At 53.1% G+C, this 14,619-nt stretch overlaps 5 protein-coding genes across 5 annotated transcripts; 3 read left to right on the plus strand and 2 right to left on the minus strand.

The window, feature by feature from the left end:
* Positions 1-970: 970 nt before the first annotated feature.
* V2A60_001837 (RTA1 like protein-domain-containing protein) lies at positions 971-2,357 on the plus strand (the record flags this gene model as incomplete). The annotated part of the gene is made up of 4 exons (XM_083253192.1): positions 971-1,189; positions 1,261-1,396; positions 1,461-1,822; positions 1,953-2,357. The coding sequence occupies 4 exons, from the start codon at positions 971-973 to the stop codon at positions 2,355-2,357; spliced, it is 1,122 nt and encodes a 373-aa protein (XP_083109318.1).
* A 1,974-nt stretch (positions 2,358-4,331) lies between these two features.
* V2A60_001838 (uncharacterized protein) lies at positions 4,332-5,528 on the plus strand (the record flags this gene model as incomplete). The annotated part of the gene is made up of 2 exons (XM_083253193.1): positions 4,332-5,143; positions 5,195-5,528. The coding sequence occupies 2 exons, from the start codon at positions 4,332-4,334 to the stop codon at positions 5,526-5,528; spliced, it is 1,146 nt and encodes a 381-aa protein (XP_083109319.1).
* A 784-nt stretch (positions 5,529-6,312) lies between these two features.
* On the minus strand, positions 6,313-7,509 carry V2A60_001839 (uncharacterized protein; the record flags this gene model as incomplete). The annotated part of the gene is made up of 1 exon (XM_083253194.1): positions 6,313-7,509. The coding sequence occupies one exon, from the start codon at positions 7,507-7,509 to the stop codon at positions 6,313-6,315; it is 1,197 nt and encodes a 398-aa protein (XP_083109320.1).
* A 755-nt stretch (positions 7,510-8,264) lies between these two features.
* V2A60_001840 (uncharacterized protein) lies at positions 8,265-11,958 on the minus strand (the record flags this gene model as incomplete). The annotated part of the gene is made up of 4 exons (XM_083253195.1): positions 8,265-9,419; positions 11,337-11,474; positions 11,524-11,681; positions 11,769-11,958. 4 exons carry the CDS (start codon positions 11,956-11,958, stop codon positions 8,265-8,267), a joined length of 1,641 nt encoding a protein of 546 aa, XP_083109321.1.
* Positions 11,959-12,804: 846 nt separating this feature from the next.
* On the plus strand, positions 12,805-14,018 carry V2A60_001841 (PQ-loop repeat-containing protein; the record flags this gene model as incomplete). The annotated part of the gene is made up of 3 exons (XM_083253196.1): positions 12,805-12,881; positions 12,956-13,213; positions 13,271-14,018. 3 exons carry the CDS (start codon positions 12,805-12,807, stop codon positions 14,016-14,018), a joined length of 1,083 nt encoding a protein of 360 aa, XP_083109322.1.
* Positions 14,019-14,619: the final 601 nt, after the last annotated feature.

Raw genomic sequence — 14,619 nt, forward strand, 5'->3', positions numbered from 1 at the left:
TGTGGTGGAGGTCCTGCCCGATGTGGCTGGTGCCGAGTGGCGGGTGTATATTGTGGCGTTTGCCGAGTTCAGACCACTGGACAGTATGCAGTACAAAATTAAAAGGATGGTTCTAATGTAGATATATTTGATCGATATTATTCTTTTCATTGCGTTCATAATTCTCAGGCTTCCCCTATCTATTAGCCGCACAACTGGCCATGGCTGTCATCGCTCGCCGAGCTTCATCTTTTGGTGAGTATGCTCTGGATGGTCGAGGCCGCTGCGGCTTAACCGTCCACGGCAGAGATGACAGTCATTGCGTCCGGTGCATTCCGATCAAATGATTGCAATAATTGAGTACATGACCAGAATCTGGATCGTTTATAGTACATGAATAGAATGGCAATGCCTCGAACATCACACCCATGTATAGGGTACGTCGGCGACGGGAGACAAGATTGTAAAAGTCTTAGAATCAGGTACCATCCGGATTGTAACAGATTTTGTCGCCGACTGTCTGAAAACGCTACTGTCGTATCAAATAGACAGCCTCGCAAAGTTTCTGAGTGAATCCGACCATGCTGACGGCTGACGCGTACCTGCTGGCAGAGCCCTCCCCACTAGTTACAGCCTCACCAGGCGATTTCTGGATAGGGCTGAAGTTGTCTCGGTAGTTAGCCAACCCAAGGCGACGGACCCGTCTCAACTCGTCATTCCTCGGATTCAGGCGAAGTACTATGTAGCCCTATACTTCTTGGCTGCCGTCTCCCAATCCGGCCAGAGTCCCCTTCCGATGCCGTGTGTAAGCCACTCTCTCCGCAGAGTGGAGAGAGGCAGAGGTAAATATAGCAAGCTCGTTTAACAATTGCGAATCCGATACAAACGGCTAGAGATCTGTGTATTACTGAGATGTATATATAGGATATGACAGATAGCTCTTTGGTGGCCTGAAAACATGAGCTTGAGTGTGATGCTAGCTTCCAATACCATGGCCACTCCGACAACTGATGCACCTACCTCAACGACGAGCAGTTCTGCTTCGCCAAGCTGCACCACGGCTGTCCCGGATAAGTATGGACATGTGCCGTTTGATGCTTGCAACTCATACTATAATGATTACCCGAGCTTTGAAGCGAATTTGGCCCTTGCGGCAGTATTCGGAGCCAGTTTCGTCGCGCACATTGTACAGGCCATTGTCTATAAAAAGGTGAGACGATCATGCACTGCCGAGAATAGCGAGATCAGCAGTGAAACTATCTAACACGATGCCAAATATAGAGGTTTTGCTGGGTTGTGATCATGGGCGCCGCATGGGAGACGGCAGCGTTTAGCCTGCGTACGATTGGTGCCCACCATCAGCAAGAACGGCAGTACGCGCTCTGGGGACAGATTCTCTTTCTGCTGTCTCCGCTGTGTAAGTTCACTGTACACCCGGACACTCACGGCCTCACATGATGCGCGATCTGACCGCGTGGCAGGGATCAATACTTTTGTCTACATGACAGTCGCGCGCATGGTCTACTTTGGCCTCCCCGATAGGAAGATTTGGGGCGTCCGCGCCATCAAGCTAACAGTGCTGTTTGTCTGGCTGGATGTCATCTGCTTCCTGGTGCAGCTGAGCGGCGGCGGGCTGCTGTCCAACAATGACAACGCGGACCTGACCCGCATCGGCATGAAAATTTACACGGCGGGCATCGGGCTACAGCTTGGCTTCGTCGTCATCTTTGGCGTCATGACGGCGTGGTTCTACCACCGCATGCGGCAAGTTTCGCGGGGGCGGGGTATGGGGCGATTGCAGTTACTGATCTGGGTCATGCTGGCCGTATTGATGCTGATAATGGTGAGCTTTCCTGTTATACCAGATCATGAGCCTTGCTCAATGAAGTGGGCAGTAGTAAACTCCTGCCGTGGCGGTGTCTGGTTCCTTGTTTTGATATTGTTCATGTTGCTGACTCATATTGAAACACCAGGTTCGCATTATTTTTCGATTGCTCGAGTTTGGACCGGGTATCAACGCAAACAACAAGCTCATCACGGACGAGACATACCCGCTGGTGCTGGACGCGATGCCTATGGCGCTAGCGCTGTGGTTGCTGAATCTGATGCATCCCGGGCTGGTGCTGCGGGGCCCGGATGGGGAGTTTCCCCGGGTGACGCGCAGGGAGAAGAAGGCGCTGAAGCATCGGGCCAAGGAGGAGAAGAAGCGACGAAAAGAGGCAAAGAGGCTCGAGAAAATTGGCGGCAAGGTGGTTTATCTAGATGACGCGGCGAGGTTAGCGGATGAGACAGACGGCGATGATGTGAGGACAACCGGTGTTGGCGTCGAGAGACGTAATTCTAGTTGGGAGCTTGGTCCTGTGCATGGTAGGGTATAGCTTGCATATTGGACGAGGATATTGAAGATGAAGAGATTTGGAAGAGGATGATTCGAACCCATCTTGCATTGACCAATGTTGTGATGATGCAAACTCAGCAATCTGCCCAATGTAGGGGTACCAAGCAAGAGTACTCAGTACAGGCCCGGGCGGATGGATCGATGTGAACGACCAGAGTCTGTGTCTGACAAGAGGTTATAATGTTAGACCATGAAATGGAGGGTCCAGCATTCCGACTCTCGATTCGAACAAGGTCCTGGTGCGCTTGGAGAGCAGGGAGAGTTTAGGCAAGACAAAAGCATGACGGATGACTTGGGCCAGGCCCACTGTGTCGGCTTGTGGAGCCGATGGGATCGCGTCGCTGGGCTTTTATGGGTGGAGCTGCCCCTTTGGGAAATCGGACCGCCTGCACTGTCTTGAGTAGCTATCAGTAATCTGTCTACGGAGTACACAACGTGTTTTTGTGATTGCGGTTCGTCCGGGTGCTACTTATAGTAGGGCGGATTTGCTATGTTTATTTGCTTCTTCGGTTTTCTCGTATTTATCCGACGCTTGTCATGTAGTAGTCTTGACGCGCCACCTCTGTCTGGATGGCGTGGTACTGGCACTGCTGGGTTCGTCTAGTCGGACAAGAGGAGCCAAAAGGGTAAAAAGAAAAACAAAGAAAAAGAAAGATTCAAAAAGAAAGATGAAAATTTTCTCCCAAGTCTGCCAACGCGGCAAGTAGTACGAAGTACACTTGGCAAGTACTGATAGTTTCTTTTTGCATGCGCTGGGCTGATTTCTGTCTTATTCATGGCCACCCACTTCCCTTGTAGTCCCGGGCCAACGTGCGAGAACAATGGAAAGCACTGTTGCAGAGCAACATGACAGCGGTACTATAGGGGCCGCTTGCGCGGCTGATGCGACCGTTGTAGCGCGTCTTCGCACAGTGTGCACGTCTGGATAGGTATGCCAGGCTAGCCGAGATGTGTCTAGCAAAATGATTCAGATTCATCAGAATGCCCATTCGCATATTCAATATCCAGTATTTCGCGCAAGCACTATGCGCAAGAGTTCCTCGCCGCGGCTGGAGAGGTGCCACGTGAACGACAAACAATAGTCTTTCTTTTCGCCATCAAGCTGGCCATTGGCATTCTTTGGCCAACCACTATGAGCTATACTAGGTAATAAGCCTCTTCCAGGTGGCATCCCACACCACGCCTTCTGGCACGCAAGCTCGATGCTCATTGCCCAAAAAGCAAAGACATACGCACATGGTCATATTTTTATGTTGGCTTAAAAAAGTCTAGCCCCTTATGCTGTCTCGTTCCCAGAGTCATCGCAAGGTGACCTGGCCCTTGTCTTGGGTGAATTGTTCTGAAGTGCCCCTCTCTCTCCGTCACCCTCTCCGTCATTCTCTCCGTCCAGGCTTCGATTCAACTTCGCCTCGCCAGGCCAAACCGTCTCTGCTCTTTGTCTCGTGTCTTTATGCTTCTGTATGCTCTCTATACCGTCACTGTTTTTCGTAGGCAAAGTCTCTTGTTGTGCTTGCCTCTTCTTGCGGCTGCCTGTTTGGTCCATCACCACCCACCACCTCCTCCCCCCCGTTCACCTCGATTGGCCCCGGCCCTGTGTTTATTCCCTTGAACTCTTTACCTGGCCAACCATCCGGCTGCCTCTTTGAGTATACTCTTGCTTATCGCTCATTATAATTTCTTCTTGCTATTTGCCTCTTCGCACAAAAGACGTTATTCTTGCGTTATTGGCAACCCCCCTTCGAGTACTACCACAGCACCCCCTGCAACGAGGGCGGTCTGTCGGTCTGTCAGCTTCCTCGCTCGCCAGTTTTCATAACAACGGACGTGCGAATCGACCTCGCAAAATCAAACAAAACCTGCATATCTTCTCGTTGTTCTTCTCTTGCCACCTGGAAAGCAAAGCCGACTCTGCATTGGAATTTAGTTGCTCTCGCGCCATACAAGTTGAGCCGCCATGGCGACTCGGCGATCCAGCTCGCGTCGTCGTGCCCACGCCATTGCCGCTTCCATGCTCACTTCATCGGCCATGATTGCTCCCGTCTCTGGCCATGCCTTTCCCCGCCAGACTGTGCGGCCCACGGCCAGTGTGAATATGCTGTCCTGGCCCATCAAACCTACCACGGCACCCACTATTCCGTCCCAGCTCGCTGGTCGCGATCTCAACACCGTCTGCGGTTACATAGGAGGCAATCCTGATTTGCCCGCGACCTGTATGGCCGGTTCCCACTGTGTCGTCGACACTGAGCATAGAGCTATCGGCTGCTGTCCTGACGAGGGTGACTGTACTGTGGGCATCTTCACCGGCTGTGTCGACCAGAATAGCCCTGGCCAGAATGTCGTCGACCCTCACATTTATACTTGTGGTAACGGCGATGCGTGTTACAAAAACACTTTTGAAGGTGGCTTCTTCCAGTACGGTTGTGGCTCCGCCTCTGACATGGCTACAACGGTAGCTCTATCGGCTCCTGGCCAACCTTCTATCGCTTACACGACTGTGTCCGTTTCTCTGCGTCCTACTACGACTCTGAACTCGGTAACTAGCAGTGACGGCAGAGGTCCTAGTAGCACTTCGGGCCGCGATAGTAACCCCACTGCTACTGATTCAGCCAAGCCTGACCAAGGAGTCGACCACACCGGTGCCATTGTTGGTGGCGTTGTCGGTGGTGCCGTGGCCCTGATCCTTCTCTTGGCTCTGGCTATTTTCCTCTGGCGCCGTAACAAGAGCCCCAAAGCTCCCGAAGTGGAAGAGGAACCCAAATTTATCAGGTCAGCCTCTCAGATCATCTCAGCTTGACACTGTTTGCTAACCCTGCACAGCCGCCCGCTGGCCAGCCCAGATAACGACTTGGAAGATGCAGACGACATGACTGACACGCGCCCCGCGCCTAAGCCACCCGGGCCTAGACATCAGCATGAAGACCTGGACTCATGGCCTATTCCTCCCGCAGTAAAGGGTGGTATCATCGGTGGCGCCAACACCGCCACGGATACTGACCAGACTCCTCTGACGCAGGAGAGCGCTCTCGCGCCAACCAATAACATTGAGTACTTTCATCCTGTCGACACTGGCAGCATGCCTCGCCGTGGTGGTGAGCGTCCATTCTGGCAGCAGACTGGCGGTGGCCGAACCCGAAACCTGACTCGATCGTGAGCAACGGACAGTTGAGGTGCAAGTTGTGTATATACCGTTTAAGAGCGGAAATATGGCCATAAGCCAGGCACAAAAGAATCATATGCGAGCGACATGTGCGGTTGGACTTTGGCAAAGGGAGGGGCATTGGCATGACACTAACATTGTGCCTACTGAGTTGTCTCTTTGCTTTGACTCTTCACTCCCCCCCCTTTCTTTTCTTTCTTTCTTCTTCACGATTGACTTTCTCTACACAGGGAACATACAGAAAAAACGTGACAAACTACCGTGCGCGGTGGATTTATGTTTTCAGCTTCTCTTTTACTTTACTTTTTCTCCGTCATCTGTATATCGAAACACCGCAGGTTGTGCGACGGGTAGGGTAACAGCGACTTGGGTGGCCTGTAGAGCAAGACTCATTAGATGCAAACTCGGGATGCATTTAAACCGCCGGATTGTTCATGATTACTCCCCCTTTTATGTTATATCCTGGGTAGCTGCGAGCTTAGCGTAGTGCTTAATGTCTATTGTCTGCCAACATGTGCCTCTGTCTAGTATATTGATTTGCCTGTAGCTGTTTGCATTTCCTTTGGCTCTTTGACCATAGTCTAGCATAGTACATGGCTCACCCAATGCCGTTGCCCTCGAAGGCAATAATTTATATAAACGAATTGAAAAACTGGCGAAATGAAGAACCTGTAACAGGACAGGTACAATCTTCCTTCTCCCGAAAAAAAAAAGCAAACGGCCTGGAATCATGATAAAACACGAAAGACGAAGAGTAGTTGACCGGATGTCTGGCTCATCATTGCGATATCAAGTCCCCTGCCTCCAGCTCCACTTCGGCGCTCCTGTGCAGCTCACCATCTGCGTACAGCGCCATCATCTCCTCATCCGGATTCGTGAACGACGGCCCCGTGTATGCGGGCAGTACGTGGGTGCACTCGGTCAAGTTGTTGATGTTGCGGACGCCGAGCAGGGAGAGGCGCACGTAGGCGCGGGCGTAGTCCTCGTTCCAGAGCGTCTGGCCGGTTGGTTCGTGCCCGTACACCCCAAAGTATGCCTTGGTGCGCGGGTGCGCCGCGAGGTTGGTGTCGCTGACGAAGCGCACGATGGGCGCCGGGGGGTGCCGGGCCGTCGTCTGCCGGTAGTACAGCGTGTCCCAGACGCCCGGGGTCGTGTCCTGCGGCGCGCCGGTGCGGTTGGGGTAGACCTTGGTCTGCTGGCTGGCCGTGTGCGCCCCGAGGAGCGCGATGAGGCTCCGCGGAGAGATGGTCTTGTCGGAAAACATTTGCACGAGGTCGTCGGCCGATCCAAAAGGTGACGGGAGATTGCCGCGCGGCGCCGGCTTCGGATTGTCCTCGCGGCCGACAAAGGAGCGGACTCTGGGCCCCTGCGGGCAGACGACGGCACCGACGGTGGCTCCCATCTGGATGAGGTCGGCCAGGCTGATGCCGTAACCCTTGTACTTAGCCCACCAGACACGCATCTGCGCGCATATGACTTCCAGCCCGCTATTATCACGGCGTTCCTCGCATTCATTCGCCAGCAGAATCGAGCCGTCTGCACCGCCGTCCGGGCCCGTCTTGCGCGACCAGCCGCCGGCGTCGTGGTACCCTAGCCGCACAGCGCCTCGTGCTAGTTTGTTGCAGCGGCCCGCCGTGCCGACCATGGCTGCTTGGAACTCATCCGCAATGTGCTTCCAGATGCAGCACGTCTCAGCCGCGCAGGCGGGGGACTCTATTGAGGGGGCCGTGTATGTTGAGAAGAGGTCCTGCGCGTCCCGCTGGCCGAGTAGAATCTGCTTGATGGTGCTACCGGTGGGCGTCAAGCTGCTTTCGGAAAGGTACTCGAGGTCACCTATGAGCTCGTAGTCGGTATCAGAAGGTAATGTGGCCGCTCGGCTGTTGATCTGCGCAATTGTTTCCTTGATACCAGCATAGGCGTTGGTGCCTCCCACAACCATCACCGCCGTGGTGAAGGCTAACAATAGCGACCTCATTTTCTTGAGCTTGTATCACAATAGGCCGCGTGGCATAATCAATGAATTAAGTGGAAACAAAGAGGGCAGGCGGCAGCACATCTAATATGGAAGCCATCGAGGATGCTCGACAGCCGTTCGCGGCAACAATGTAACAGGGTAGTGAGACATGATTATATTACACCAGCCGTTTGCGGCATACTCCCTGATACCCGCGGCATCACCACGGGCCTGGTTCTAGACTAGAACGAGAAGTCAGGCTGCCTTTTCACATACTTTCGGCAAGGTCTGCCGAGTTTTCAGACCCAATGTGGTCTTTGTGCTGGTAACGAGACAACGGCAAGGGCGCCAAATGGAGCTGAGTCCCCCTTACAACGTAGGTTCACCGCGCACTAGTAGCCTAGCTCGTTTGCCAGAACACGGCCAGAACCTCAAGGGAGAGTTCACACTTGACAATTCGATCCGGCCATACAGTTGCGAACATGCGCCGCGGAGGACTGCTGAGCCAGTCGAAAGTTTCTTGTCATCTCCATTTTCAGGGCCGCAAGCGGATCATAAGATTGCGGTGGCGCTTTTGTAAAATACGGGGAAATTGCAGCAAACAATTCCATCTTTGGGTCCTAGCGTTGTTGTCTTGGCAGGGTTCAGCGCATCCCTTGTCAAGTGACTGATGTATTGCCAACAAGTGGTGTGTGACTGGACCACCAAGCCTATGTGCTGGGCCCAGGGAGGGAACCTCTATCTGTTACAGGGTTATCGGAGCAGGCGCTTCTGTACTACTTTGGCATTTGCTGGCCAGTAATAGACCACAGTTTAATGCCTGATCCGTCGAGTATTGTGGTCTTGACCTTGCTGCCATTTGAGCCACCTTGCGTGCCATCAATATCACCATCAGAAGGATGCCGCCAAGCACCGGCACAAGTAGCAACCACGGAACCACTTGGATGCAGAATGGTGCTGCCTATCGGAGATTGGTGTGCATCCCACTCCCATTTCGGATAGACAACGCCGTAATGCAGACCAACCTCGTCCCAGACCTGTACTGTTCCCGCTTCCGTACCAGCCCAGAGCTCGAAACCAGGCCCGTCGTCTGCGCTCCCGAATGCGTCACATGTCAGCCGTTGTTGTGTTTGACAGTGGCGTCCGGCCAAAACGCTGAGGACTTTGCCATTGCCACGAATGTCATAGACGAGCAGGCCCGAGGCGTGCCTTTCGTTGACGACGAGGTATCTCCCGCAAGGGCTCCATCTCGTTTGCATGATACCCTGGCCACCGAAATCGTGGCCAAATTCGAGCAAATCGGCACCCGCGATGCTCCAGTTAGCGACAGCCTTGTCAGCCCGGTACATGTCATACAGACCCATCCACCGCGTCCATGTTCCAGCGGCTACGATTGCGCTGCTAGGCGCACTAGGTGGCGAGTTGGACAACGCGGACACGGTACCCTTCATACCTACACCGCCGCCTTTCAAAAGATGCCTTTTGGATGGTATGGTATGAATGGTGTGAATAGGACCGTCGGAGCCTGGGCGCGAGGCATCAAAGTAGTCTATGCGGTTTGCTGAGCCACAGAGAAAATGAGTTCCCGGCGATGGCCACAACATGGAGGATGGTGTAATATATGCTTCGGTTTCATGTCGCATGAGTTTGTACATGCACAATGGCATCGGCTTCTCCGAGGCCGCGGGGAACGCATGATAGAGATGCAGCGGGTGATCACGACTGCCGACAAGAAAAGTTTGTGTTGCCGGAATGGACAGCGAAAAGTATGGAGCTGGAGCAATGCATGGAGAGGGCTCTGGTAGCTGGACGCTGCCCTGAGGCTTCAGTGGCTGAACGACATCGGCTTCTAGGAGGTCGGCTGGCAGGACAAAGGCCGAGACTTTGTTATCGGAGGAGCCGACCAAGAGGGAGGTGCCATCGGCCGTCCACTGGGCCGAGGAATAGAAACACCGAGTGCTTTGTGTGGTATTTGGATTGGCAGCACACTGTGCAATCAAGGTAGTGGATGAAGGCGAAGGTGAAGGCGAAGCATGGTGTAGCTGTGGTGGCCGCGCCTCCAGTGGCTGAGCGTCGGAGTCCATATTCAGCAGTTGGCGATCAGGTTCAGGATGTGCGCAGGGTAGTTTGAAGTGATTTTATGGCATGCCGGCCAAGGCTCATGACGATAGGCATTGGTACATAGTTCCAGGGTGCATGAGATGGCCGTGGAGTTGGGATGTGACCAAGCAAATAGCGAGTGGCCGTTTGGAGATTTGAAGTTTGAAAGCCGCGGACTCGAACTTGAAAAACAAATGCCCACAGCGGTTTGTCTGGGCGGTGGGGTGTGGTCGTCTCTGGTGTCTGGACGCACTGTAATTCCGGTGGAGTGGGCGCTGTGGGGGCTCTCTTGGGAGAGAAGACGCGGGCTCTTTGGGGGCGCTGGGGGGTGCTGGGGGGGGTGGGGGGGGGGGGGCTTTTAGAGGTCTTTTATTAGAGTGCCAGGAGTGCTTTTGGGAGGATGGGGAGGACTCGCAGTGATTGTAAGGGAGTTACTTATGTTGTGACCTCTGGAACTTGCAGCGGCCGTTTTTGCAGTGTCTGGCTTCCCTGCGGTGTCTTCTACAGTATCTTCCGCAGTGTCCTCTGAAGCCTCCTCATCTTCGCCAATTACTTCTGTAGCATTTTCCGCAATATCTCCCGCAGCCTCTTCTCCGGTCTCTTCTTCAGTATAATGTTTGCCAATCCACCAAAACAAGGGACGCTATGAGCCTGCCTGCCTACCTAGAGTGGGCCTCGAGTCCCTTCTTGGCAAATCACCACACGATTGCCATAGGTACAGTTGGTGGCCAGAGGTACTTACTTTGCTTCCTACGTCATTTGAGCCTGACAGGCTGTGATGGCAGATGCGTGTTGGCCCAAGCTCCGCCCCGTACATAGCGAGGTAGGTGTACCTCAGGACTTGCTTGCCCCCCTACTTAGGTAGTAGTAGGTACTTACCAAAAGTACCTACGTACTTGCCTAGGTCGTGTCTACCTAAGTAGGCACTTAATAAGTAAGTAAGTAAGTACTTAGTGAGCGTCTACTTAACTTAGGTACGTAAGTACTCAAGTACTTAAGGTCGGGACCTGGTGTGTTGTTGTGAGTAAGTCAGTATATGCTCACGCGAATCAGGTAATCGTTCACGAAGAAACTCTAGAATGATTAGATGCTATGCGCCTATATCCGCTGAGGCATACTAACCTAGCAGAAACTTAGGGTTAACTTAGGTCTGGTCAGTCAACGACCGCCAGTGAAGTCCTTCCACAAAACCCGACCGCGGGGAACAACTTAGGAGGGTATACACGACAGGTGATGACAATACGCTGAATAGCAGTCTGGAGGACGTGACAAATGTTTCTCCACAGGACAGACTGATCTGTTTGCGAATTGCGATTGGTACGGGATGTCTCTAGCGGAAGCGGGGGTTGAGCAATTGGTGGGACATGAGCCATCCAGCCTATTTCTCCAGGGGTGGAAGGCAATTAGTTGGTTTGTAGCCGCCTAAATTATGAATTCAAAGGTTTATAGAGATATTCAGCTCCTCATGGTCCATCCTACTGAGTAACTAGTCGTTTCACCCTGCAACGTAACCAATGTAAGGGTAAGTGAGCTTCTCGGCCATGAAGGTGCTACTTGTTACCTATTGATGATTTCCGCCCAAAGTTTGTGGTGTTCAGTACTTCTTCCAACACTGGCATATATATGGACCTCAATGCAGATGTACGATCTGGCAACACTTCTGAAAGAGTCAGCCACAGACGCTGTTTATCCGCGGCGCTAGTCTTTGCGAACCCCCCTAGCTTTTGCCGAGCGGCGAGTTGCTGTACTTCTAACAGCGGTTCGATTATGGGCCAGAAATAAGCATTTATCGCTTCTGCTTCTTCGAGATCGTTTCCGAAGGCCGACAAGAGTTCCTCCAGATCGCTCGCCACTTCATTAAGTAGTGAATCGTCACCAATAAACCTCTATGTTATTGTGATTAGCTTATTCGGCTTGCTCAGCTGCGATACTCACTTCCTCGCTGAGATCTGCCAGCTTGTGCCGCAAAGTTGTCCCTAAATGCAGAGCAGTCCTCAGCCTTCTGTGGGTGTCCTGAACAAGGGCCGCTGCCCGGAATTGGTTGTCCAGCATCCACGTCTCGGAGCCATATATCGTTTTCCCTACCAGGAGAGCTTGGCAGCGTATTAGATCTAGCTCTTGTCCATCCCGCATATAGAGTACATCCACTTCGCTTCCCAGAGCATCCCGGATTTGCTCACTAATATCCCCGATAAAGTAAATTTCGTCACTTGTAGCTTCTTTCCTATACCCAACAAGCAGGTCGACGTCGCTCTCTGCCCGCTGCTGATCTCTAGCGAAGGAGCCGAAGACGCCTACCCAGGCGACGGGCGATAGTTCAGGTTCTCTCATGATTGTCGAACAGCGTCGAGCGATATCGCTGAGGGACATGACGGGTGGAGCCCCTCGCAAACCCGCGAGATAGGAGATTTTCTGATTCGAAACAATTGCTGTTGTCATCTTGGAGAATGGGAATAGCCGTCCGTAACTGCTCGGTGTGTTGCCCATAATAAGCTTAGAAAAGTGATGCCTTTGTAAGGATTTCATCATAGCCATACTGTTAGACCTGGGAAGGCCGCCAGAATTGGCCAGCTGGAAGCTGAAGATGACTGGCAGCACGTCAATACTGACGAGCCTCTGTTCTCTGACTATGTCAATAGTCAACAGGATCGCGAGCCTACGAGCACTTCACTTTGCACAGTATGTGGTCAGAAGTAGCAAGTAGATAGTTGATTCTGTCAATCTAGTAGAAGTGGTAGCTTCTCCATGCAAGCGCCTAGCGTCGTGCTCGCCAGGTACAAGTGACAACTCCTAATAAGTACTGAGTAGTACCTGCGGACAAACTACGGAGGTACCCGTCCTGGGGTGGTCGGCGCGTCCACAAACGGGTGCGCTAGCCCCCCCGAAAATAGAACTCAGGACAGCGACACAGACGTTTCTTGTATTCTCCAAACATCTCTTCACGCCCCAGTCCATATCAACGATTCGGCATCGACTCCCACCATCATCAGAGGCAGAGCACTGTCAGCCAAACGCCTCTTTGCGATTCGGAAACGCTGCCGCCAGCCGCCTGCTAGTTCCGACTTGATCGCCGCTTGGTGACGGGCGGGCTGGATCCAGATTTCATCTCAGAGCTCGTCCCCCCGCCGCAACCTGCCCAATCCTCGACGCTTTCTCCACTCGCCGTCTCTCTCCTTCTTCTACATAGCAAGCCGTCGCGGCGCTCCCGCTACCGTCATGGACTTTTACGACGAGGCCGCCTCACGCTGCGATGCCTTTCGAACGCCGAGATATCTCGAGGTGGTCATCTCTATGTACGTCATGTCTCTCCGCGCCAGGTGCGTGCTCTGCTTTTGCTGCGCAATGCTCATACCTTTCCCAATCGCAGCTTGATCCTCCTCGGACTTCTCGTCTCGTATCTTCCACAACACTATCGAATCATATCACGCGGAACAGCCGAGGGCATATCTCCATACTTTGTGCTTCTTGGATCTACGTCGGCCACTGCCGGATTTGCAAATATATTGACCGTCCCACCTTCTCGCGCGGCCATGACCTGTTGCAAAGAAATCGAGGGCCTTGAATGCGCGGCTAGTATGCTAGGAATCGTCCAGCTTGGCGGGCAGTGGCTGTGCTTTAGCCTCATGTATGGTTTCCAAACCCCCTTCCATGCTTGGCCACCAAAATGCTGACTAGTCTCCAGTGTCGTTCTTTTTCTCATGTTTTTCCGTTACGAGGACGCGGCGGTCCCGCAGGATGAGCTTGCCGGCGAGTCGCCGAAATGGCAAACCGCTGCTACCGTTGGACTACTTGCCTTTCTTCACGGCCTCATCACCGTCATCATCACCGGCGTTTTCGCCATTGCCATGCCCCAGCACCTGAACTTTTGGGCCCATCTTCTCGGCGTTTTGGCCGCAGTATTGGCTGCCGTCCAATATGTGCCACAGATCTGGACAACATATCATCTCAAGCACGCCGGCAGTCTCAGTATTCCCATGATGTGTATACAGACACCTGGTGGTCTCTTGTTTGCTGCTAGTCTATACATGCGCCTGGGTGCCGAGGGTTGGAGTACGTGGGCCATCTACTTGCTGACCGCGGCCATGCAAGGTTCCGTGCTATTCATGTGCGTGTACTACGAGCTGGCTCGACGTCGCGAGCGCGCTGCTGAGCCCGAAACTGCTCCCCTTCTCAATGAACCCGATTCTCCCGTCGACCAGTCAAACCAGCAAAGACCCATCGCGAATCGCACGTACTCTGAAGGCTGGGAGCGCGGTCTCCCGGGCCCTTTTACTGGTCATCCAGAACGCTATGCGGAAACCGAAGAGGATTTGGAGCATATCCAGGACCGCGAGGAGCGCGCCATTGCGCGCGAGAGCCAACCGCTGTTGAAGCCTGGTGGCATCGGTAATCCTCGCAAGAACTACAAGTCGTCAAATCGCCGCCAATGAGGTCTTCATCATGCTTAGTATTACGGATTCTCCTACCTTGTTAGTTCAATTTAGCTTAGAACAAAATGCTACTTTTCCAGCGCTCTTTCTACACGCTTCCTGGCAGTTTATAGCTTCGCGGCAACTAACGAGTGCAAGCTATCCATGTGGTATCTCGATTATAGCAACCGGCCGTTGTGCAAAGTCGGAACAAGAAACAAGGACGCGTCAGTCATTGGACAATGTAAAAGTTGCCATGATGATCTGATCCTTAACAGTGCCCGCAGGCAGCACTCCAGGAACCCTGCTGGCTTCCGACACCATTCTTAAGTGCGGTCCACTAAATCGCTCCTCATGCGTTGCGCTAGCCCGCTGATTGGCCGCACAACCCACTGAAGGACATGTAGCGCAGTCACCCGCATCACGACAATGGAGTCATTCAAGCTGATTCCCCAGCTTCCGAGGCTTTGTTGCTTTCGATTTTCTTCCATCTTGCAGGCTCATAACAAATTGCGCAAAACACATAGCTCTTGCTGAGCCAGAATAGCTGCTCACTTCACCAGCGCCGTCACGTTTCCTCGTCCAGACTCGCAACCAATTGGAACAGGCCACGATTGAACCC

This window comes from Cordyceps javanica, chromosome 1 (assembly GCF_051103115.1).
Source record: "Cordyceps javanica chromosome 1, complete sequence".
Taxonomy (NCBI): Eukaryota; Fungi; Ascomycota; class Sordariomycetes; order Hypocreales; family Cordycipitaceae; genus Cordyceps; species Cordyceps javanica.